This window comes from Trichomycterus rosablanca, chromosome 14 (assembly GCF_030014385.1).
Source record: "Trichomycterus rosablanca isolate fTriRos1 chromosome 14, fTriRos1.hap1, whole genome shotgun sequence".
Classification (NCBI taxonomy): domain Eukaryota; kingdom Metazoa; phylum Chordata; class Actinopteri; order Siluriformes; family Trichomycteridae; genus Trichomycterus; species Trichomycterus rosablanca.
Window position 1 is genome coordinate 13,943,256 of NC_086001.1, and position 27,154 is coordinate 13,970,409.

Below are 27,154 nucleotides of genomic sequence, written 5' to 3' on the forward strand. Positions count from 1 at the left end.
TATGTACATTTAGTAGACGTCTTTATTCAAAGTGACTTACAGTAGTGTGACGGCATACAGTCTGAGCAATTGAGGATTAAGAGCCTTGCTAAAGGGTCCAACCGCAGCACCCTGGGCAGTGATGGGGCTTGAACCAGCGACCTTTTGATTACTAGTCCAGTACCTTAACCACTAGGCTACAATGGCCCTTTATTGCTATTGTATATAACAGGGGTCACCAACACGGTGGCAGAGATGTAATGACTTTGACTTTCAAATATTGAAACTGATTGAGATGAACAGAAATAAATAATGTTACATGTTTAAATTTATGTGTGTTCTGCCTTGGTAAATCATTATTAATAATTATTGTGAGGCTTACACAGTACCCTTGAAGTAGCCCTCTGTTTCGAAAAGGTTGGTGACCTTTGGTATATAAAATACAATTAAATGTTTCTGTGCAGCTAAAGTGTTGTATATGCATAAAGCGTTGGGTATGCATACACACTAAAATGGTGAAATAAATACAACAATTATATCCTTAAAACATAAAGAAGATTTAAAAGTATATAAAAGTGTATCTGTGCTATGGGTTTCACATTATATACAGTAGAGGTATTGCACATGTGCAGAATAACAGTATTGTTGGGCTAATGGTAGTACACTTGTTACACACACAGCAGAACTGAGTCACTTTGGGCCAAGACGAGTAAACTGAAACAGCAATGAGAGCTCGCATGCAGCCATAATGAGAAGAGGATGAACAAACCATGAACCGCTGACAGATTGTTGGGCAGCCAAGACTTACTGATGCCAGTGAACATGAAGGCTATGACATCTGGTATGGACCAACAGAAGCGCTACTGTGGCTATGTGTCACAACACAGTACATCAAACCCTTCTGTGTATGAAGTGTCCATTCTAACTTCTGTTCACCCTTGAAATCACCAACAATAGCCACACACACAAGTGAATAAAACATCAAATCAATGGAGGAATTGGTCAGACAAATCCTGTTTTTATTTCCACGATCGTGTGGATGGCTGGGTACATGTGTATTATTTACCTGTAGAAAAGAAGGACCTGTTGGTAATGTCCTGGTATCATACACCAAAGTACTATTTCAGATCCTTCTGTTTTGACAGCATATTAGGCGATTGTTCTAATGTTTTGCCTTATCTGTGTTTACTGTGCATTAAACTGCACTATTACAGTGTCTTCTTTCATATAATTTATTCACAGATTTTTAGTTAACATGTTTAATAACAGATCTGTGTGTGTGAGAGAGAAAGCGAGAGTGTGTGTGTAACGTTGCTTTCTCTGTTAGTGTTAGTTTGTCATTTTCATGCTCGCAACCTGCTGTTTCCTGCCTAATTAAGTCCCTAATGGCTTATTTACTTATTGTGATTTGTTTTAGAAACCATTCAAATGATAGGCACAAGAAAGCAGAATTAGAACACACTGTTCTTTGTGTGTTTGTGTGTGTGCCCTTTCGATCAGCTATATGTCACTGACAAAGCGAGGATTTTGGCACAGTTTATTATTAGATATCTGTATCTACCTTTGTATTTAGTCATATTCATTTAGTTAAAAGCTATAAAAAAAGTTATAAAAGATATAATGCTGCTAGTGGTGTGTATCTCTCGAAGAAAGCACAGTTATTTGGTCCTGGATTCTGTCAAGTTGCTTTGAGACAAATGTCCATTGTTAAAAGTGCTATATAAATAAATTTGACTTGACCAACAAAAAGTGTGATACAAAGTAATATAAAACACTTTTTAAATACAACATAATACTACAAAATTTTCATGCAAATAATTATGCAAAAATGTTTACAAATAATGTGCACATGCTGTGGGCTGAAATGACATGACAAGTACAGAAACCTGTTGCCGCTCAGGTGGTGCAGCGGTAAAGTACGCTAGCACACCAGAGTTGGGGTTTCGAATACATCGTATCTAATCTCAGCTCTGCTTTTCCGACTAGGCTGGGTGGCTGTATGAACAACGATTGGCTGTTGTTCAGGGATTAAATTAGAGGGTAAGAAAGTCGGATCATAGGTCCTCATAACTGGTACGACTGCGGCCCCTGCTGGCTGACTTATGGCGCCTGCACAGGGCTGAGGAATAATGCTGATGGGGGTGTGGCCCTCCGTACACAGTGCCCGTCAAGTGTATGAACTCGACTGGTGCAGGTCAAAAATGCAGTCTGTACTGACTGTGCGTACCGGAAATGTACACAGTAAACCACTTGCTTAAATGCACAGACAGGTACGGAGGCAACCACTTGTTTACTAGTGCTAATGGGGTATAGAAGCCACCCCTGTTTACAAACTGATGCATACCTACACCAGACCTTAATAATTCTTTCCATTACGCTTCCTCTCTACTGACGTTGACCTCCACTCTGACTGAAAAGAGCCGTGATTAACACACGGCTTCGACACGTGTGCAGTAGCCTACTGCATCTTTTCACCTGCACGAGGCACATTTATATGTGGATCAGCTTTGTGTATGGAGAGCCACACCCTGATCACATTATCCCTTATCTCAGTGCAGGCACCATCAATCAGCCAGCAGAGGTTGTAATTGCTTCAGTTATGAGGAATCCCCTCTGGCACTCTCTCCCTATGAACAATCATTGTTTGTGTAGGCGCCCAGCCTGCCGGTAGCAGAGCTGAGATTCTAGCCGACGAGTTTGAGTGTCAGCTTTGGTGTGCTAGCGTGCTTTACCACTGCACCACCTAAGCGCCGTTATTAGTTTAAACCAACAAAAATTGCATTTAATTAACATGAAAGTAGAGGTAAAGAAGTCACAACCCATTTACACAGACTACCAATGCCCAGGGTCACACATTGTTCAAATGGACTCTCGGGTACTAGGGCTACACCTTGTTTGACGCAGTCGCGGTGGCCCCGCGCGCTGTCGCGGTGCGAGCTCGTGCACCTCTTGATTTTTGAAACTTTCCGGCTGCTGCCCATGTTTCGGAGGGGATATGGGTTAGCTTCGATCTCCTCGGTCAGGGCAGGGTTCGGCATAGACACGAAGCAAATTGAACAATTGGATGCGCTAAAGGGGGAGAAATAGGGGGGAAAAAAAACTGGATACATTGTAGACACCTAAAGTCATTGTAAGATGGAGAAGTAAATAAATCTAACCCACTCTACCTAATTCATGTATATCATGTAATCTAGCCATTTGGATTGAGGTACACTTGAGGAAAAGAAAATCCAGCTTCTTGAAATGATGCCAGTCCTGTGTCTGAGTGTGAAAAACAGAAAGTGTGGTTTGTACAAGTGGTCGGCAGTGAAAGTCACATACTATCCGCTGTAGAAAATACAATCTTAGATTATGACAGTGCACATAAATAGTGATGAGTAGACTAAGATTTTGCAGGGCTAGAGCAGAATTTGTGTGTACAGAACATAAAGATTCTTTTGTGTGTGTACTTGTTTGTGGGTGTGTATGAGTCCATATCAAATTCCTAAGTACTAATTTACTGCTTGTCCCACAGTGAATGTCAGTAGGCTGGTCCAAATTTAAGGGGACCTTATAAAACACTTTGTGTGCACTCAGGAGTAGTGCACTGCATTAAAGTTCTTTGGAGCTTTATGTCCTGATAAATAAGCTTCTGTGAGGACTGAGCATGAAGAGCTCTAATGTCTGTCAGAGAGCTAAAGAAGATTTGATTGGTGAAGGACAGGCTTACAAGGCTTTTTTATTGGATGCCTCTGTATCCATGTTTACTTAGCTGTAAACTGATGGAGGCGGAGCTGTAAAATGGTTATGTTTATAGAGTGATACATTAAGATGAGTCACTATTATTGCAAACATGATGATGGACCTGAAGCTGAGGCCTGGAATATGGGGTAGGACAACCTTTGAATTACTTTTCTTGTCAACTGTAAGGGCTGTTACATTTACATCGCAAATGTCTGTGACCAACAGTTTCAGCAACTACATCTGGAACCAATATCAGCACAAGCAGTGTCAATCTAGATCTTCATGGTTTAGATTTTTATGGCTGAACACTTGACTCCAAGCCTAAGATCAGCTGACATTGACAGAGACGATCGCTCATCTATTGCTGCTGTTTGAGTTGGTCATCTTCTAGACCTTCATCAGTGGTCACAGGACGCTGCCCGCTGGGCACTGTTGGCTGGATATTCTTGTTTGGTGGACTATTCTCAGTCCAGCAGTGACAGTGAGGTGTTTAAAAACTCCATCATCATTGCTGTGTCTTATCCACTCATACCAGCACAACACACACTAACACACCACCACCATGTCAGTGTCACTGCAGTGCTGACAATGATCCACCACCTAAATAATACCTAATCTTTGGTGGTCCTGTGGGGGTCCTGACCATTGAATAACAGCATGAAAGGGGGGTAACAAAGCATGCAGAGAAACAGATGAACTACAGTCAGTAATTGTAAAACTACAAAGTGCTTCTATATGGTAAGTGGAGCTGATAAAATGGACAGCAAGTGTAGAAACAAGGAGGTGGTCTTAATGTCATGGCTGATCAGTGTAGAGCCAACTGTAAATGTCGGTTAAGGGAAAAGAACAAGCTGAACCCCCTTCAATATTATGGCAACATCGTGAGAATGGCCTCTTCCTACTGTATTCACAAAGCAAACTCCAAAAAGGTTTGTTGAGTTTGGTGTGAAAGAACTCCTTGAGATTAAAAATGGCAACTGCAAGCCAGGCAGTGCTGAACCTTTAACAAACAGAGATGGTGTCAGGAGATTCAGGTGTCAACATCCTTTAAAACGTAGTGTATGCTCGCTACATAGAAATCTACTTATAGAAGTATTAATTATTGTAGAATCTGTGGTGGACCTTACGTGTCAGAACGCAAACTCAGACACGAGATTCTTTTTAGCTGGATTGAAGTTTAATGAAAGCACAATTGTGGATTCTTACATACAGCATAGAAGCATACCACAGTAAGAACATTTAATAAAGTAATAAGCCACGAGAGACCGTGCGTTACTGGGATTTTATCACGGGGAAGGTTGAAACGTCTTTCCCCGTGATAAAATCATAGCAGTAACGCACGGCCTGCTTTTATAAAACGGCGGTCAACATAAAATATAATAAAATACAACAATGTTCAATTTATAAATGTTTTTATTTACAAAAACACTTACAAAAAGCATTCTTCCGCGACCCCAGGTAGTTCGTTAACAGTGTTGCTAGGCAACATGTGGGCGAACATAACATTCACTTTTTCTTTTCAGTGGCATATTAATATGGAATGATGTGAGGTGGTCATAGGTGTGCGTTTATATGATTATAAATACATTATATGATTATAAAAAAGTCCCTTACTCATATTAATTTCTATCACAAAGCTTACCAATATTAAGGATATTTTGCCAGTTTCACATATTACTACCCTCGTCTATAACTGTATCTGTGTCAAACGGTAAAAGAGATGGCTGAAATTGTAAATTAAATCTTGCCCAAATAAACACAGATTTATGAAAGGCTGGAGCCCTGATTGAGGACAGCGAGACATGCCCCCTCCGACACATGTGCAGTAGCCAACTGCATCTTTTCACCTGCACGAGGCGAGTTCATATGCGGATCAGCTTTGTGCACAGAGAGCCGCACCCTGTATGCATTATTCCTCTACTCTGTGCAGACGCCATCAACCAGCCAGCAGAGGTCATAATTAGCTCAGTTATGTTTGTTTATTAGGATTTTAACGTAATGTTTTACACTTCGGTTACATTTATGACAGGAACGGTAGTTACTCATTACACAAGGTTCATCAGTTCACAAGGTTATATCGAACACAGTCATGGACTATTTAGTGTCTCCAATTTACCTCACTTGCATGTCTTGCATGGACTGTGGGAGGAAACCAGAGCACCCAGAGTAAACCCACGCAGACATGGGGAGAACATGCAAACTCCACACAGAAAGGACCCGGACCGCCCCACCTGGGGATCAAACCCAGGACCTTCTTGCTGTGAGGTGACAGTGCTACCCACTTAGCCACCGTGCTGCCCAGCTCAGTTATGAGGAGTCCCTATTCGGCTAATCCTACCCTATGATGAACAACAAGCCAATCGTTGTTCATGTAGCCGCTGCGTCACCTGAGCGGTTAACTTCAAAAACTTTACTGATCATTTAGACCCTTTGGGTCCTGAGTGCCATTCATTTACAGTCCAACCCAGCCACTTGTATTTTACAAGAACAATAAATCCTCTGGAGACCTTTATCCCTTCAACTTAAATATGTAGAACAAAGGGCACTTACATTCACTCTCAATAAAATGTAAAATTATTCTTTATATTATTTAATTATTCTTCTTTTTAAAATAATAAATGTTAGCAGTTTATACTTCCATTAATATTATATAATAATTCAGAAAGCAAGCATAGGCTAGAAAAACCCTAGCATTAAAATGGTATAAAATACAATGTTGACAGTAGGCATGTTTACCTAGACACTTGGTTTGAGTATTTGGGTCCAGAGATTTTGAACTACAGTTTTGCTGGCAACAAAATAAAACACATATAATGTACTCCAGTGTGTGAAGGTTCAGCCAGTCACATCACTCTATTTATAGATTGGGAACTGGATCACATTCACACACTGTGTGTCTTTACTTAAGCTTGCTTGTAGCAAACCTCTGCAAACCAAAAACTCTTCACACATGGCATCAGCCAATTAGTGTTTCTACCACGCAAGTCAAATGATGTGACTGAGGTTAGTAGCTCAGTTTAACCAACTGTTCAGTGTTCCAATTAAGAAAGAGTGGCAGTACTCAGGACCTATATTTCATCATCCAAAATGTGCTAATGAGCAAATTTTGCAGACAACTTCAAGTGCTTAATTTAGTCTTTAAATGTTAATTTGGAACTTGTCAGCCTATAGGGATTATAAACGCCTAGGGTTGGTCAAAGAATCATCTCAAGTACACTATAAACTCTTGAACTGCTATTCTGCAGCATGGTCACCATAAACCAGTTATCAATTGTTTGGAGATAGATAAACACATATACACTAATCAACCACAACATTACAATCACCTCCTTGTTTCTACACTCACTGTCCATTTTATCAGCTCCACTTACCATATAGAAGCACTTTGTAGTTCTACAATTACTGACTGTAGTCCATCTGTTTCTCTGCATGCTTTGTTAGCCCCCTTTCATGCTGTTCTTCAATGGTCAGGACTCTCCCAGGACCACTACAAAGCAGGTATTATTTAGGTGGTGGATCATTGTCAGCACTGCAGTGACACTGACATGGTGGTGGTGTGTTAGTGTGTGTTGTGCTGGTATGAGTGGATCAGACACGGCAGCGCCAACAGAGTTTTTAAACACCTCACTGTCACTGCTGGACTGAGAATAGTCCACCAACCAAAAATATATTCAGCCAACAGCGCCCCGTGGGCAGCTTCCTGTGACCAGTGATGAAGGTCTAGAAGATGACCAATTCAAACAGCAGCAATAGATGAGTGATCGTCTCTGACTTTACATCTACAAGGTGGACCAACTAGGTAGGAGTGTCTAATAGAGTGGACAGTGAGTGGACACAGTATTTAAAAACTCCAGCAGCGCTGCTGTGTCTGATCCACTCATACCAGCACAACACACACTAACACACCACCACCATGTCATAGTCACTGCAGTGCTCAGAATGACCCACCACCTAAATAATACCTGCTCTGTAGTGGTCCTGAGCATTGAAGAACAGCATGAAAGGGGGCTAAAAAAAGTATGTAAAGAAACAGATGGACTACAGTCAGTAATTGTAGAACTACAAAGTGCTTCTATATGGTAAATGGAGCTGATAAAATGGACAGTGGGTGTAGAAACAAGGAGGTGGTTTTAATGTTATGGCTGATCAGTGTAATTGTAATGTAAGTATATGTAGTGAGATATGTTGAGAATATGATCTTAATAATAACAATAACAACAGTGCAATAATAACCTGAAAGAATGACCCTCTTGGTCACCAATAAACTGGCCTTTTTACCTTTTAAAAAAAGGACTTATCAGCGCCAGCACAAGATATCATGTAAGCCTAGCCACTGTTCTGCTTTTAAAATATGACCACACCTCAGATGAATGCTACTATGAAGCCCCTGTAGGGATTTTTAAAAGTGGTTGACCTTGCATCAAGAAAAAGCAGTCACAGAAAATGTGAAGGCATGCTATAACTATGGTTTTAAATAGATAGCAAAGGAGCACGTTGAAAGCAAATGTGCATCAGACGGCTACAACTAGGTCATTTCCATGCAGGGGGTGAATGCTGTATTGGGCAAAGGGAAATGCTACAGAAGTACAAGTTTGCTATTGATGGTAATCTAGGACAGTGGTACTTAGTTTTATCTAAAAAAAAGTGCAAGGTTGCAGGTTTTATTTAAACCAGACATGAGCTACACTTAATTCCAGTTGTTTAATCAGTTGGTCTTCAAGCTACCAACTAGTGGAATCAGCTCCTGCAACCACTGAGTACTGGTAGTCTAGGAAATTACAAAAAAACGCTTCCTGCTAGCAGTAGTCCAGTTAACCAGTGTTATATATAGTACATTTAATACTGATGTAATAGCCAAAAGTAAGTGAACACCATTTTTAACAGCTGTATTATATTTATCATTTAAATAAATTACTGCTTCCAAAGATAATCTGTCTATTTCAGCATGTTCTTCTGTGCACAAGGTCTATAAAGACATAGGTTGACAATTTAAGTGTAGGCATTAATTGGTCTCCCCTTTGCAACTATAACAGCTTCCACTGCTCTAGGAAGGTTTTCTACAAGATTTTGTAATGTCTGTGGAGAATGTTTGCCCATTCAACCAGAAGACTATATGCTAGGTCAGATACTGATGCTGGGCGAGACGGCCTAGCTCACAATCTCCATTCTAGTTCATCCCAAAGGAGTTTGATGGGGTTAAGGTCAGGGCTCTGTGCAGGCCAGTCAAGTTCTTCCACACCAAACTCACCCAACCATGCCTTTATGAACCTTGCTTTGGGGAACAGAACATGACCCTTCACCAAATTGTTCCCACAAAGTTGGCAGCATAGAATTGTCCTAAATGTCCTTCACTGGAACTAAGGGGCCAATCAGTGAAAAACTACCCCATAGCATTATTCCTCCTCCAACAAACTTTATAGCTGGAACGGTGCAGTCAGACAGGTAACGTTCTCTAGGCATTCGCCAAAACCCAGACACGTCTATCAGAACAGGTCTAAAAAGTGGGTGTCAACAGCAACTATCTAGTGCTTTGTGTTCTTAACTTGTTAGTAGTTAGTAGTTGTAGTTGAAGGCAAGCTGTACACCTGTTTCCTAGACATAAAAATAATAATTTTTATCCAATATTCCTCCTCCACCAAATTTCACAGCTGGAAAAGTGCAGTCAGGCAGGTAACGTTCTCTTGGCATTCACCAAAACCCAGACACGTCTATCAGTCTATTAGACTCACTCCACATTATATTTTTTAACTGCCCCACAGTCCAGTGGTGGTGTGCTTTACACCATAACATTGTGCTTGGTGATGTAAGACTTGTATGCAGCTGCTTAGCCATGAAAACCCATGACATGAAGCCCCTGCCACACACCTTTTGTGCTGATGTTAATTTGGAGGTTTGGAACTCAGTTATTGAGTCAGCAGAGTGTTGGAGACTTTAATGCACTGTCTTTAATGCAAGGTCTGCAACTTAGTGGCTGAGTTTCTGTGGTTCCTAAATGCTTTCGCTGTTCAGTAATACCACTCACAGTTATAGAAATTAAAGAAATATCTAGTAAGGAAAAGATTTTACAAACTGACTTGTTGCAATGGTGGAATTTTGTTATACTGTAGTACCATGCTTAAATTCACTGAGCTCTTTAGAATGACCCATTCTTTCACAAATCTTTGTAAAGGAAGACTGCAGAGCTAGGTGCTTGAGGCAGCTAAAGTAAATAAAAAAATGATTTAATGGTTATCAGGTGATTATAGGTGTGTATCAATACTTTTGTCCATATAGTGTACCTTTGGGATGAACTGGGATGTTAATTTTGAGCCAATGGGATCACCAAAAAAGCTAATAAGGGGTGTTTGCATACTGCTGACCTACTCGTTTAGAACTCAAGAATTTGTTGGTGTCAGTTGGGCCAGTTCCTTAATTTAAATGTAGAGTCAAAACCCGGATGTTACTGTGATAGTTGTACTTTGGAACGTTCTTTAGTATTGGAATCTAACTTCCGCATGGTAGAGGACATCAAGCTGGTACTTGAGACCAAAGACAAAAACACTGAGAAAACACAATTACTATTCTCAAAGCTGTGCATCCATTCACTGTAACTGCTTGTACACTCATTATAGGTAAGTGCATAACCAGAGGGCACTTTAAATCTAATGCATGAGTGTATCTGGTTTTATTCTTGTACATGTACGTATATTCTAAGAGTATACAGGCCATTTATGCAATCTTAACAAGCAAGCTCTGTCCTAAAGGTGGCAGCAAAAGTAAAGGATGCCAGGAGATTCAAATGAAAAGAGGGAAGTGAGGTGAAGGAAGGCTGAGAGAGAACACAGGGTGATGTAATACAAAGAGAAGGACTTGTGCATGATGCATGGCAGGATGATGGAATATTCTAACATACTCCACTATGAGAAAAACACAACTGCTCATGATAAAACTCACAAACACACACATATGAGCCTGTCTGCTGACAGAATGGAGTTTGGGAAATAATTGCTATGCAGTAAATTAATTCCCTAGAAATGCTTAAGTTGCGTTTTGATATAATGACATTTTTTCCATTTCTCAATCCAAGTGAGGATCTGTGACAATGTCCCAAACATGTTCTCTCTGTATGCATCACCTAAAACTATATAATATACTTGCAGTGGGTGTTTGCATCATGTCAAAAAATGACATCAGCCAAGACTTTGGAAAAGCAATTGTTGCTGCTCATCAATCTGGGAAGTGTTATAAAGCAAACTCCTTATAACCATTGAAATTCACAATTCTACAGTATGACAATAGTAATAATTATAATTAATTAATAATAATAATAATAATTGTGCTGGGGTGGCAGCATTAAAAAGAAAGACGAAGAACGACTGGACAAACTGATTAAGCGAGCTGGTGCAGTGGTTGGCATTGAACTGGAACCACTGCTAACAGTGGCAGAAAAGAGGACACTGTGAAAACTCTATTCCATCATGGACAATGTCAGTCACCCACTGCACACAGTGATCATTAAACAAAGGAGCATGTTTAGTGACAGTCTGCTGTCACAGAGCTGCTCCACGGACAGGCTTAGAAGGTCTTTCGTACCCAGAAAGGTACCCAGGCTGGCTGTAGCTAAAGACTGAGGGTCCTAATGTAGCCATGTGTGTACGTACTTGTATGAACATGCATGTGCAAATGTATATATATATATATATATATATATATATATATATATATATATATATATACTGTATATGTGTATGTATTTGCATATGTGTATATGTATGTGTATATGTATGTGTATATGTATGGCTATATTGGCCTCATTGTGCAAAATTGTCACATGTCACTTTACTATTTAATAATTTAATTACTATTCAATCTTTACACTGAAACGATACCTCATGCATAGTCATTACATTTACCAGTTATCCATTTCATGTAAAATACAAGAACTACTCAGTTTTTCTGTTTGCTTTTGTACTGTTAATTTGTTGTATTATGCTACTGGGGCTTTAATTTCCTTTGGGATCAATAAAGTATCTATCTATCTATCCATCCATCCATCCATCCATCCATCCATCTATCCATCCATCCATCCATCCACCCATCCACCCACCCAATACAGTAGCCAATTTCCCCAGGTTTGAGGACCTGAGATAAATATGGTGCAGTTCATTGCCTACTGTTGTTTCTGCTGCTTTTAGGTCATGTCATCCTGCAACTATTAAGTGACTTTCTTTCTCATCATTAGTCTAAGAACTCATTCTAAAACGTGTGGTGTGCCTGTCCTGGAAGGATTTGTGGCTCCATTAACTTTCCACTAAAGATTATCATGCCAATTAAACAGACGGGGATGTTTAGGGTGTTTGCTATGACCTTCATGATTTAACATTAATTATTTTGTTCCTAAGAACTTGGGAAGCTTCTTCACTACAATGCATGCAATCCTCCCGACCAATGGCAATGCAGAAATAATACCTAGAACTTAATATGCTTATGTGACCTCATATAAATAAATGTTTAACATACACTGATGAGCTTTACATTACAACCACCACCCTCCTCACAATGCGATGTGATGGTCAGTGATTAATGCTGAGCTGATGGTCGTTAGTCATAGTACATGTGTTAAATGCAGCAGATATAGGATGCATTAAGACTTGATGGACGTTGATTTGTTTATTTGTTTATTAGGATTTTAACGTCATGTTTTTACACTTTGGTTACATTCATGACAGGAACGGTATTTATTAATTACACAAGGTTTATCAGTTCACAAGTTTATATCAAGCACAGTCTTGGACAATTTAGTATCTTCAATTCACCTCACTTGCATGTCTTTGGACTGTGGGAGGAAACCGGAGCACCCGGAGTAAACCCACGCAGACACGGGGAGAACATGCAAACTCCACACAGAAAGGACCCGGACCGGCCCACCTGGGGATCGAAGATGGACGTTGATATCTTGATGGCTAGATGACTGGGTTTGGGTCTGGGTATCTCCAAAACATTAACACAGAAAGCCGTGTTGGGCGGCGAGTGCACAAGAAGGCTATGACGTCTGATACGGACCAACAGAAGAGCTACAGTGACTCAAACTGCAGATATTTTTAATACTGGTGATGCAGTGAATATGTAAACTTCTGTCCACCACAAAGCATGTTTAATTATCACACAGGCATCAGTACTGAACATAAGATCAATAGAAAATAGTCGACAGGTTCAACAAATCCTGTTTTTTCCCAACATTACGTGGTCAGCTAGACATGTGTGCCTTGTTTCCCATGGTAAAGATGGCACCAGGATGCACTGTAGGATGATTCACCTTGCAGCACTTCAGAAGGACCTACTGTCAAATGTCCTCCCACCAGATACCACAGGATGCCATGTGGATTAAATGACTATTAAATATATATATATACACACACTGATCAGCCATAACATTAAAACTACCTTCTTGTTTCTACACTCACTGTCCATTTTATCAGCTCCACTTATCATATAGGAGCACTTTGTAGTTCTACAATTACTGACTGTAGTCCATCTGTTTCTCTACATACTTTTTTAACCTGCTTTCACTCTGTTCTTCAATGGTCAGGACCCCTACAAGACCACAACAGAGTAAGTATTATTTAGGTGGTGGATCATTCTCAGCACTGCAGTGACGACATGGTGGTGGTGTGTTAGTGTGTGTTGTGCTGGTATGAGTGGATCAGACACAGCAGTGCTGCTGGAGTTTTTAAATACCATGTCCACTCACTGTACACTCTATTAGACACTCCTACCTAGTTGCTTCACCTTGTAGATGTAAGGTCAGAGACGATCGCTCATCTATTGCTGCTGTTTGAGGCATCTTCTAGACCTTCATCAGTGGTTACAGGACGCTGCCAACGGGGCTCTGTTGGCTGGATATATTTTTAGTTGGTGGACTATTCTCAGTCCAGCAGTGACAGTGAGGTGTTTAAAAACTCCATCAGCATTGCAATGTCTTATCCACTCATACCAGCACAACATACACTAACACACTAATTGTAGAACTACAAAGTTATGGCTGATATTTACATTAAACAATATTTACATTAAAAATAATTTCTAAGTTTTTTGAATTGCTTAGAATTTGACCATATCAGGCCTAAAAATTTCAGGTGTATTTACAGCAACTGTCTAGTGCTTTGTGTTCTTGTTAGTAAGGGCAGAGTTGAAAGCAAGCTGTACACCTGTTTTCCTAGACATAAAATAATTACTTTAATGGTCAAAAATTGAGTTTAGAGCCAGTATAACCATGTGTGTAATAAAATGCAATTTAGAACTTCCTCCCTTCCTATAAACATGTTCCATAATTTCAGCCCACATTTCCTCCTGTAATTGCTGTTCATCGAATTAGATCTCAGTGGCTGAGAGCAAACATTTCTTGGTAGGTATTGCAATCCCCACCACCCACACACAACTTTGACTCTGACTTCAAATCCTGATTCGGGAGTGAAGGCAGTGTGATGGAGGGGTGTAGCTTTTGTGTTCTGGAGCGCTGCAACACCACACAGGGAGATACCACAGCAAGGGGGAAAAGCAAAGCCTAATCAGCTCACTCATTAAGTAAGCCCACACCTCCTGAATTATTCATTACAAAAACCAGAGAGAGATACAGAGGATATGAGGACTGGGTGGAGGAAGCAGTACATGAGCAGAAGGGAGAAAATTAAGTAAGGAATGATGAGATCAGAAAGGGCAGAGAGAGTAACGAATCAGAAATTGTAAAGCTGAGAGACTGCAAACTCAACCACAGTTGAGGATTACTCCCATCTACCAATCCCAGCAGATGAGAAAAGCAAGATTCTGGTGTGATAATGTTTTAAACTGATATTGAAAAGTAGAAATGTCATTCAGGGAGATAACATGACTGAGAATACTACCAACTGATCAGCTTTGTTTTTATAATGTCTGGTTTAGTGGGTTCAGGATAAGTCAGACAAGTGATTTGGTCCAGTACCAAAATAGAAGATGCAGCAGGGTAAAGTAGTAATGGCCTTTTTCCAATTGCATTAAAATCATCTCCTTGTTTCTACACTCACTGTCCATTTGATCAGCTCCACTTACCATATAGAAGCACTTTGTAGTTCTACAATTAATGACTGTAGTCCATCTGTTTCTCTGCATGCTTTGTTAGCCCCCTTTCAAGCTGTTCTTCAATGGTCAGGACCCCCACAGGACCACTACAGAGTAGGTATTATTTAGGTGGTGGATGATTCTCAGCACTGCAGTGACACTGACATGGTGGTGGTGTGTTAGTGAGTGTTGTGCTGGTATGAGTGGATCAGACACAGCAGTGCTGCTGGAGTTTTTAAACACCTCACTGTCACTGCTGGACTGAGAACAGTCCACCAACCAAAAACATCCAGCCAACAGCGCCCCGTGGGCAGCGTCCTGTGACCACTGATGAAGGTCTAGAAGATGACCAACTCAAACAGCAGCAATAGATGAGCGATCGTCTCTGACTTTACATCTACAAGGTGGACCAACTAGGTAGGAGTGTCTAATAGTGGACAGTGAGTGGACACGGTATTTAAAAACTCCATCAGCGCTGCTGTGTCTGATCCACTCATACCAGCACAACACACACTAACACACCACCACCATGTCAGTGTCACTGCAGTGCTGAGAATGATCCACCACCTAAATAATATCTGCTCTGTAGTGGTCCTGGGAGAGTCCTGACTATTAAAGAACAGCATGAAAGGGGGCTAACAGAGCATGTAAAGAAACAAATGGACTACAGTCAGTAATTGTAGAACTACAAAGTGCTTCTATATGGTAAGTGGAGCTGATAAAATGGACAGTGAGTGTAAAAACAAGGAGGTGGTTTTAATGTTATGGCTGATCAGTGTATACCCTGTTAGTACACATTATTGGAGTACAGATAGAGATGACAGCAATGTTGAAAAACATGTTGAAACATTCTCATACCTGCTCTTCAGATGCTGAATGCTGCCCAGGCACTTAAACCTGCCATTGACCATGATGGCCATCCGCGTACACAGAGCCTCACATTCCTCCATACTGCAAAAAAGAGATTTCAATCAATTATTAGTCTTCTGACACACACTCGCCTTATCTTTTATTCTCTCTCTCTCTCTCTCACACACACACACACACACACACATACACACTCGGTCATATTATTTGGCTTATCCTTATCTGGCCTCTTCCTTTCTTAGAGCTAATAACGTCTGTTGAGCGCTTAGGCAGGCTATTGGAACCTCTAAGACTCAAACCCGGGTCTCTGAAGTGGTAGGCTAGACAGTTAGGCTGCCATATTAACCCCCCCCCCCTTCCCAAAAAATAGCCTTTTAGAAAGCTTTTACCTAAGTTGTGCTATGAATCAAACTCCTATGGTACGATTTATTCGTTTGGAAAATAATTTACATGCATTTTAGATTCTGCAGCACCCCTGGACACACAACATCTCAGGGTGATTTAGGGGGTGCAACCACACAAATTACAAATGCATTAGTAATGACACTGTGTGTGCGCATGTGAGAGAGAGAGTGTGTGATAAAGAGAGACACCTGGCAGTGTTACGGGTGATTAGGACACCAGATCTACATGCAGGAGAGAAAAGTGATTTGGCCTGGACTACCCCTGAGATTCATTACAAGCCAGATTATGCTCACGCGCACACACACAGACCTGCACAAACAAGAGACAGGAAGCACTAGGAAGCGCTTATCTACAATTAGGGAATAAAGACTAATGTTTAATTACGTGTAGACTGATCATAATTACAGACAAGTCAGTTTAATTCTGTGTTTGTACTGCAGATGAATAAAAAAAACCTGTGTGAGGTGAGGACGACGGAACGGCCCTCTTTGATCACGCTGAGAATGCAGTCCCACAGGAAACGGCGAGCCTTAGGGTCCATCCCTGTGGTCGGCTCATCCTGCACAACACACACACACACCAAAGGATCAGACACTGACACCATGAATCCCTACACACACACACACCGATCAGCATAACAATAAAACCACCTCCTTGTTTCTATACTCACTGTCCATTTTATCAGCTCCACTTACCATATAGAAGCACTTTGTAGTTCTACAATTAGTAAGAATACAATAAGGACTGTAGTCCTTATGTTTCTCTGCATGCTTTGTTAGCCCCCTTTCATGCTGTTCTTCAATGGTCAGGACCCCCACAGGACACTGACATGGTGGTGGTGTGTTAGTGTGTGTTGTGCTGGTATGAGTGGATCAGACACAACAGTGCTAATTGAGTTTTTAAACACCTCACTGTCACTGCTGGACTGAGAATAGTCCACCAACTAAAAATATATTCAGCCAACAGCGCCCCGTGGGCAGCATCCTGTGACCACTGATGAAGGTCTAGAAGATGACCAACTCAAACAGCAGCAATAGATGAGCGATCGACTCTGACTTTACATCTTCAAGGTGGACCAACTAGGTAGGAGTGTCTAATAGAGTGGACAGTGAGTGGACACGGTATTTAAAAACTCCAGCAGCGCTGCTGTGTCTGATCCACTCATACCAGCACAACACACACTAACACACCACCACCATGTCAGTGTCACTGCAGTGCTGAGAATGATCCACCACCCAAATAATACCTGCTCTGTAGTGGTCCTGTGGTGGTCCTGACCATTAAAGAACAGGGTTAAAGCAGGTTAAAAAAGGCATGCAGAGAAACAGATGGACTACAGTCAGTAATTGTAGAACTACAAAGTGCTTCTATATGGTAAGTAGAGATGATAAAATGGACAGTGAGTGTAGAAACATGGAGGTGGTTTTAATGTTTTGGCTGATCGGTGTATAAGCACATGCACAGAAGCAAATGTTCTCTGCATCATGGTGTGTTTAAATAAAACATGTGAAGTTGCACTTAACACAAAACACTCACTGATTAACATGTAAAAATACTGTTGCTGGGCAACAGATAAATCTCAATACCAAGCAAACCTAGTGACAAATGTCACTTTTACACTGTGTAATTTCAGTGGTCTTGAAAAATACATCCCACACTATATGAGATTATTAATAAAAATATTTGATTCAATTTTATGACATACTGTTCAACGTGCAATCTAGTTACAACAGATCTGCAATTATGTTATCTATCACAAAAACATATAAGCATAATGATGGTTAAGGGTTTTGCTCAAGGGCCCATCAGTGGCTGCATAGCAGAGCCTGGGTTTGATCCAACAATCTTTCAAACGATAGACCTTAGCTATACCCACAAGGCCAGCAATCCTCAAAATATTATGCACCACAAACCGGTTTCATATTAGATATAATTTCATGGACTGGTTTCATATTAGATATAATTTCACTGACCGGTTTCATATTAGATATAATTTCATGGACCGGTTTCATATTAGATATAATTTCATGGACCGGTTTCATATTAGATATAATTTCACGGACCGGTTTTATATTAGATATAATTTCACGGACCGGTTTCATATTAGATATAATTTCATGGACCGGTTTCATATAAGATATAATTTCACAGACCGGTTTCATATAAGATATAATTTCATGGACCGGTTTCATATTAGATATAATTTCACGGACCGGTTTCATATTAGATATAATTTCACAGACCGGTTTCATATAAGATATAATTTCATGGACCGGTTTCATATTAGATATAATTTCACGGACCAGTTTCATATTAGATATAATTTCACGGACCGGTTTCATATTAGATATAATTTCATGGACCGGTTTCATATTAGATATAATTTCACGGACCGGTTTCATATTAGATATAATTTCATGGACCGGTTTTATATAAGATATAATTTCATGGACCGGTTTCATATTAGATATAATTTCATGGACCGGTTTCATATTAGATATAATTTCACGGACCGGTTTCATATTAGATATAATTTCATAGACCGGTTTCATATTAGATATAATTTCACGGACCAGTTTCATATTAGATATAATTTCATAGACTGGTTTCATATTAGATATAATTTCATGGACTGGTTTCATATTAGATATAATTTAACGGACCGGTTTCATATTAGATATAATTTCATGGACTGGTTTCATATTAGATATAATTTCACGGACCGGTTTCATATTAGATATAATTTCATAGACTGGTTTCATATTAGATATAATTTCACGGACCGGTTTCATATTAGATATAATTTCATAGACTGGTTTCATATTAGATATAATTTCACGGACCGGTTTCATATTAGATATAATTTCATAGACTGGTTTCATATTAGATATAATTTCACGAACCAGTTTCATATAAGATATAATTTTATGGACAGGTTTCATATAAGATATAATTTCACGGACCGGTTTCATATAACAGTGTTTCCGCTACATGTACTTTGCGGTGTCGGCCCGCCACTGCTTAATTATTGCTGCTGCTCCATCAGAATTCATATAATTACATGAAACCGCAATTGCCCCCGTCCCAAAGCACTCACAGGCGGTCAGTCTTACAACCCGCGTTTCCACCAGTTTTTGGGAACCAAGTGCGCATCATCAACGGTGGGCGTTACTTAAAAAAAGTAAAGAGTAGTGATGTGGAGTAATGCGGAGTGTGTAAATTATGTGTGAGCATCTGTGCTGTTGTTACAGATTTTCATTTCTATGCAAAAGCATCGAATAACTATTGGTGATAAGAAGACGTAGACGTGTTTCCGTTTTTTTTTTTCCATTTTTTCCATTTCCAAAAAAAAAACAAAAAAAAAAACACTTTGGTTCTAACGGGTTTCAGCAGATTCGTGTTCTTCGACTGTTGTTTACTAAAACTTGAGAAATGAAATGTTTACTATGGAAGCACTTCTGTAAGTCGCTCTGGATAAGAGCGTCTGCTAAATGCAGAAAATGTAAATGTGTTTGTCGCAGTTGTTGTTTTATTTAGTGCCTCACGTGAGAATCGTTTTGTGCTTCGCTCTCACCGCGACCCTTGGCTTAAATAGCCGATTTGCTCAGCTCTCCGCTTGAGCGATAAAACATCACAAAAGTTCCACGACACGAACATCCATTTGTGTGAAATAACCTTTAAATCCAGTCCAAAAGCTCAACATACATCTGTGTTTAGCTGTATTAACTTCTCGTGTGGTGGTTCTGCAGCTCGGGGTTTTGAAAATCGGCTTCTCGGGAGAATCGAAAAAGCTTTACGTAAAAAAAGCGTAACTTGGAGTATTAAAGTACCACACAGGGACACTAAGTTTCTCTCCGTTATTACTGGTTATAAGAGCTCTGTACTGGTCAAATTCATCGGTCATTGTTTTAGTACAATAAGTCACGTTAAGCTTTATTTTTCACGTTAAGCGTTGTTCGTACTGTCTAGAGCACTTTTACCGCCTAATATCACACAGTTCACCGCTTTGAAAATATCAAAATTTAATCAGATGAACTTTTAAAATATGAAAGAACAGCGCAATAGCGGTTTCACAGCCTCTACACTGTGACGCCCACAGGGGGTGTGTGCGGGGTTGAGGGTGCCTGCCGCCGCTGCTAAAAAAATTTATAGAGGAAACACTGTATAAGATATAATTTCACAGACCGGTTTCATATAAGATACAATTTAATGGATCGGTTTCATATAAGATATAACACCCGAAGAGAGTTGGAAATGTAATTGCTCTCGTAGCAATCTGTAATTATTTATTCTTTCTGTGCAGCCCGGTGGTTGGGAACCACTGCACTAGGCTACCACTGTCCCATGACGTGAATGTAAGGCCTGAATGAAACACATTTTAAATGGATGTCCATGCTGCAAGTGCCATCCTAAATAAAGCCATACCGACTACAGAGAGACACACTATGCTTTGTGTGATTTCCCACCACCCATGCTGACATGCAGCGACAGCAAAAGGAAACCCCACCTGATCTTCCCTCTGTCAAACATGTCCAATTGTGTCTGCTGGTTGCCTAGCTTGGTAGGTAGCACTATTAAGATTTGAACTTGTGAGTTTAAACAGTCTGCAGTGGTGAGCTAGTCTATTAGACCACTGCATTACCAGAAAGCTTCACACTATGAGATTTTGTTCACTACCAGAACTTCATTCTCACATTGAAGACCACCGATACTTACCAATCACCTAAGAAACAGGGTTGATATTGAGACAACTATGCAACAACAAGGGGACTTACTTTTTACAGCACTGTATCTCTCAGTCACTAAACTGTTGCCAAAATTGCAAGAAATAAGGACTGTGTATAGTAGTGCACCTAGACTTATGCTCTACTGCATTCTGTGTACTGGATCCCGGCCACCAAATGACTTCCAGGACTTTGGGTAGAGTGCTCACTAAGCACACTTGGGCTGAACTTAATTTAAAAATGAAGCTGAAATTAAGTTCATCTTTAATATAATTTTTTTATAAATTAAACCAGCTGTGAGGCATCTTCAATCCAATCCCGTGTTACGCTCATCTTTAATTAAGAGTCCGAGAGAAAGACAGTCGGGGGTCATTTGTTAAATTACTTAGTGCGTTCTTGCATCCTGTGGGTCAGAATAAAATTGTAATACCTGCAAACACTAAGAAGTGTGTTTGAAATTTGAATGCTTGATTGGGTCGTGTCTAAAATCACAACAATTAATCAAATCATTGTTTTCTTTTAAAAATGATTACTGTTTCCTAATTCAGCCGTAATTCCTAAATTGTACTGAACTGTTGAACTGTTGTATTGCAGCAGGTCTAAATTAGAATAGAATTGGTCATTTATACATACATACACGTGTACAGTACAGGGACATTTGTTTTCCACATGGGGTCAGAGCAGAGAGTCGATCATTGGATGGGCCTTGCTCAGGGGGCCAACAATGGCTGTGTGACAGAGCCTGAATTTAAAACTCACAACCTTTTGATTGGTAGCCCAAATCTCTATGCACTAGGCTACCACTGTCCCAGTAGGACTCCTTTATTCAGTACATTGCTAATTATTATATTGTGGTAAGTACTTAATTAATTAGTTAATTACATTCAATAAGTAAGCCCATGTAGCTAAATAAACACAAGCTAGATGTCAGTGGGCCAGGTTAACAACTTAAACTATGTCATGTTCCTCAAAAGTGCCAAGAGACCAATCTCTCCCAGATAAAACTTGACTCTCCACATAATGTCAAACAAAAAGAGATTCATTAGACCAGACCACCTTCTAACATTGCTTAATGGCCCAGTTCTGATGCTCATGTGCCCACTGTAGGTGCTTACAGCACTGAACAAGGGTCAGCTTGGGCTCTCACTGATCTACAGCAGTGCAGTAAGTGTTCTGTCATAGCCAACTTTTACAGCAAATCATGCTATAATAGCATCAAAACTGACAGGCTGGCTCTTTTAGGCTGGCCACACACATTTGCGACCCTCAGGCGAGAACCTGTCGCTGATTCAGTGGTTAACCACTGCATGGCAGGAACACAACCCAACACCTGCAGGTTTGGTGATGCTCTGACCCAGTCGTCTAGCCATTTGTCCCATGTCAAATTCGCTCAGATCCTTATGCTTGCACATTTTTACTGATTTCAACACACCAACTTCAAGAGCTGAATGTTCAACTTCAAGAATTCATGTAGTGTGTCCATAAATGTAAGCTTGTATTTAAAAAAAAAAAAAGACTAGATATTAAGTAAAAAAAAAAACACTTTACTCTGGCAATGGAAGAAATCCTTGCAGAAGTGTGTAATGCGGCACTAGAGCTAAATGTTGTGCAGTCAATCATAAAAAAAAGATGCAAAAAAAATCAAATACACCATCGCACTGACACACATCCAAGAGTCTGTGTCACTTCATTTAAAATACTGGCTTCTTTAATACAGTTCTTTTCTTGTCATGGACTCTCTGGTGTAGTAGGTGAGGTTTAGGAAAACTAGTTGAAGCCGCACTCCAATTCAGAGCCATTTATAGCCAACTTTGGACTGACTTTTTTTTTGCAATTCTGGCCCCTTAATAATGAATTAAAATACATTTTCTTTATTCTGTAGATAGTCGTTGTAGCTTAATAAATTAAAAAGCAGAGAAAATGTGCTTTTCACCAGAGTAAGGCATAATTACTAACTCCACTACCTTACCATCTTGATTCCAGCTGTGGTGAAAACAACATTTCATGACTGATTAATCAAGCTTGGAAAGAAAAAATGAATTGTGTGTGTGTGTGTGTCTTACCAGGAAGACCAGAGGAGGGCAGCCAATCAGAGCCATGGCTGTAGAGAGCTTGCGTTTGTTTCCTCCACTGTAGGTACCCGCAGATTTGTTGGAATACTTCACCAGCCCTAGTTTCTGTATGCCCCATTCTGCCACCTACCAACAAACAGAAAGTAAATGGCTGAAAGTTACCAAATTGAAGTTACCAAATCCCTCTTAAGGCTATAATAGCTTTCATTTGTGGTGGAAATCTAATCTTGTCTGGAGAGAAGAATCCCACTGACAAAGTCTCACACAGAGACTCTGTGAATGCGATAACACAGGAAAAAATAATTACGCTTATATACTCCCGTCTGTGTCCTTGTAGGACAGTGGAATATTCCACCGTTAACAGAGATTTCTTAGCTAGAATGGTCTGAATCATCTAGGACTAGGTTTTGGAGGTCATGCAATGTAATTGACGCTCTTCTTTGTAGTTGTATTTTTGGAATATTGGAATATGACTACTGGCAAACATGTCCTATACATATCTACACATTCTAGGTAGTAACTGATTATGTATTAATTCTTCTAGTGTAAATTAACGTTTTTCTCTTTTGGAAAAGCTATTCACAAGAAGTGTAACTGTTGGAATTAGTGCCATGTAAGGTCAGGCACTGATGTTGGACAAAGCCTGGGATTTAATGGAATTAAGGCCTCTGTGCAGGCCACTGGAATTCCTCCCACTTGTATAGACCTCACGTTCTACAAAACTGTTAAAGCAATAGTAGAAGCATAACATATATTTAATTATTTATATATAATAAACCAATTGTATTAATTCTCTTAAATTTTTATTTAGCTGAAAAAAGACAAAGAAAAAAAGTCCAATTTTTACTGACTAACTTATTTGTATTTTGTAAATAGAAACGAAAAAAAAAGACTGAAACAAAGTTGCAGATGCAGAGATTTGAACCACTTGGGTAAATCAAGTTTCCTATTAATTACACTTTTTAATCATTCGGGACTTAAGGATACTAATTGTTGCAGTTACATGCAAGTGAAACTTTTCTTCTATCTTGCTTGATACAAGACTCCTCTACTTTTGTTAGCTTAATAAAGATTCAAGAGAATTAGCAAATCACAGCTTCTTTTCATTGAAGTTGCAATGATTTCACCTGTTAGTAATGGGTGTCGCTAAATCCTCTAAACATACTAATTAGAAGGTGGGTCCTGCTGTGTTGCCAGTGCTGATTATTTAAACCTTTAAATAATGAAACTACAAAATTTCATAAAAATTTTCTTTCTATTTTGCTGCCCCTTCTATTAATTTATTTAAATGCAAAATCCTTTTAGTTAACCTACTGCAGTTATTTTCTTTATTTTTTCACTGTCTCCATCCTTAAATCTGTTTATTATTCATAAATCCATCTATCTGTTTATCTACCTACCCACCCAAAAATCCATCCATAAATCTATCCAACTATCCATCCAACACCTAAATCAAAAATCATTCCACCATTCAAAAATCCACCCATCTATCCGAAAATCTCTCCATCCATTCACATACTAAAACATTAAATTATCTCTCCATCTATAAATTCATACATAATTTATATGTGTAAATGTATACATTTATCCAGAGCGGTAGAGAGAACAGAGTGGCGACACTCCCATAGGGAACCGTTGTAAAGGTGGCGGGACATTTTTTCTGCGCAGCTTCTGCGTGGGCTGCTCAAAAGTTCCAAACAACCCATAGAGCCCCATTCATTTCCACTACTTAGCAAGCATTTTCAGCTGTATGTTGCTTTGTTTAAAAAAAAAAAAAATGAATTTGATGTCATTAATATACTTAATACTGTTATTGTTTAGCATTTGCTCAGCACTAAATGTTACATGTTTATTTTAATTAATAGGTATAACTGAATTTAGCTTAGTCAGTCAAGCTTAATTAATGACACACGAGTCTTTTTACCTAAAATGAGTTGATTAATCAAGAGTCTTGTTACAGAAATGATCATAAAACATTAAAGCCATAATAAATCATGCTACTTTTACTTTCATACTTCAGTACATTTGAAGGTAAATACTTTAGTACTTTTACTCAAGTGGAGGTAAAGAGTATTTTTACTTTTACTACTACTTTTACTGGAGTAATATTTTACCTTGGATATCTCTACTTTAACTCAACTACATGGTTTGTGTACCTTGTCCACCACTTACATTACACAAAATGAACTTGTGCATATTCATAATGAATTCATTCATGTATTACATGTAGGAATCAATTCTTAATCACTCATGAAATAAGAATGAATGTTAAAGGTATGGTAGTGTGTTTATGAATCTGTTCATTCAGTGCAGGCAAACCTTATGAATCCAGCACATGACTTAGTGTTTAGCCAAAATGATTATTATTATGAATCCTCAGGAAAGTGAAGGGAGATTAGTTTATGTAAAAAAACAAAACATAAAAAACCTTTAATCCCTGTACTGTATATTGTCTCTACTACTTAATGATATCGCATAATGTAATGTATGCTAATATAATGTACTGTGTGTTAACAAGAACGACCTATTAACAAGTCATTATAGACATCAATCTTCCACTTTATATACCAAATTGACATTAAAGCAGATGCAGTACATGTAAACGCAGTTGAAAATACCCAGAAATTGTACAAATGTTTATTATTTGTCGTTTAATATTTCATTCACTGCTGCCGGTCCCATATGAGAACATGACAGCGCCGGGTTTGTTTGGAACTATTGGAGGGTTACATGAACCATGTGACCGCGTAGCGGCGAGATCAAGGAGTGTCGCAACTCTCTCTATCTACGGCTCTGCATTTATCTAAACATCCATGCTCTCTTATTCTCCTACTACAAATCTACTACAACATTTAGAAGAGCTGGTAGTTTTAATGCAATTAAATACATTCCTTGTGTATTTGTTAGATTTTAAATACCAAATGGCATGTGTTCTGTGTATCTGTGTGTTGTGGCACAGGGCATAAAAAAGCTTTAGCAAAGGCTAAGCCTTTGAAAGGTACAAAGGGTCAAACAGAGGAGCCAAAGAGTCCTTTCTGTGTGTGTGAAAGAAAGGAGTGTGTAAGTCAGTGTGTGCCAGCAGGAACTGAGCCAAGCCAAGACTGGCCTCAGGATCAAAAGCTGGCATACTGAAAGCACACATTTTTATCTCATTCTTTTTGTGCAATGCACCACACACACACACACACACACACACACACACATACATACATACATACAGAGAGAGAGAATTCAAAAAAATATATAAATCAAACAAGTTCTATTCGAGCTCTGTCCACAGTGCTATGCATTAATTATAAGCACACACACCTGTGTCCGGTAGAGAAGTGGACAGGTGTAGGACAAAGAGAATGAATGTGTGTGTGTGTGGGTGGGTGTGTGTGTTTGTTACCGTGGTGACCTCGCTCTCGGGTACCCCTCTGAGGCGAGCATAGAACTCCAGATGCTCCCGTCCTGTTAGCAGATCATCAATGGCATCAAACTGAGGGCAGTAACCCATATTCTGATGGACCTGCCTCATCTGTGTACGAATACTGCAGAGAAAAGTAGGAATTAGAGAGAGAGAGAGAGAGATAGAGAGAGAGAGTAAAATAATTATGTCAAACATCCTTTCATGTTTTAGGTTTACACTTTCTTAATTTTTAGCTTCATCCATCTCTCATTTATTCTATCCACACTATTACCTTTATATAATTAATTTATATTAATTACCCTAGTGGCTAAGGTACTGGACTAGTAATCAGAAGGTCACTGGTTCAAGCCCCACCACTGCCAGGTTGCTGCTGCTGGGCCCTTGAGCATGGTCCTTAACCCTCAATTGCTCAGACTGTATACTGTAACTGTAATGTAAGTCGCTTTGGATAAAGGCGTCTGCTAAATGCCGAAAATGTGAATGTAATTTATTTCTTTTGCTATTGAGACCCGATCGCATCCTAGGAGGTTATATTTGCCTGAGAGACGTTCCCTCTGACGTGTGCGCAGTCTATTGACCCCTTCTTATCCCCCCCATACTTCGATGGATTAATGTTTGAGGCCAGTCTGGTCTTTTCCCACCCAGCAGACTTTAATGGCCGACCAGTAGCAGAGCTGAGATTCGAACTCAGGGAAGCCACCCAGGCACCCCGTATATTTGTAATTTGTTTATTAGAAGTTGTTTATTCATCCAACCACTTATCCACCCATCCATCTATCCAGCCATTCATTTAAAATATTTCATTCTAATATCAATCCATCATATAATCCTTCATTTACCTAATTCTTTAATCTATTCTCTTACCCAGTCTAACCAAACACGCACCCCACCCACCAAAC

The 27,154-nt window shown here is 39.5% G+C and overlaps 1 protein-coding gene across 1 annotated transcript in view; it reads right to left on the reverse strand.

The window, feature by feature from the left end:
* LOC134326904 (phospholipid-transporting ATPase ABCA1) overlaps positions 1-27,154 on the reverse strand; it is a 245,300-nt gene that overhangs the window by 4,432 nt on the left and 213,714 nt on the right. The window contains exons 44-47 of the mRNA XM_063009016.1: positions 26,235-26,376; positions 22,835-22,969; positions 16,503-16,606; positions 15,634-15,726 (exon numbers count right to left, since the gene is read on the reverse strand). Coding sequence (XP_062865086.1) covers positions 15,634-15,726; positions 16,503-16,606; positions 22,835-22,969; positions 26,235-26,376 — 474 coding nt within the window. The remainder of the gene's footprint in view (positions 1-15,633; positions 15,727-16,502; positions 16,607-22,834; positions 22,970-26,234; positions 26,377-27,154) is intronic.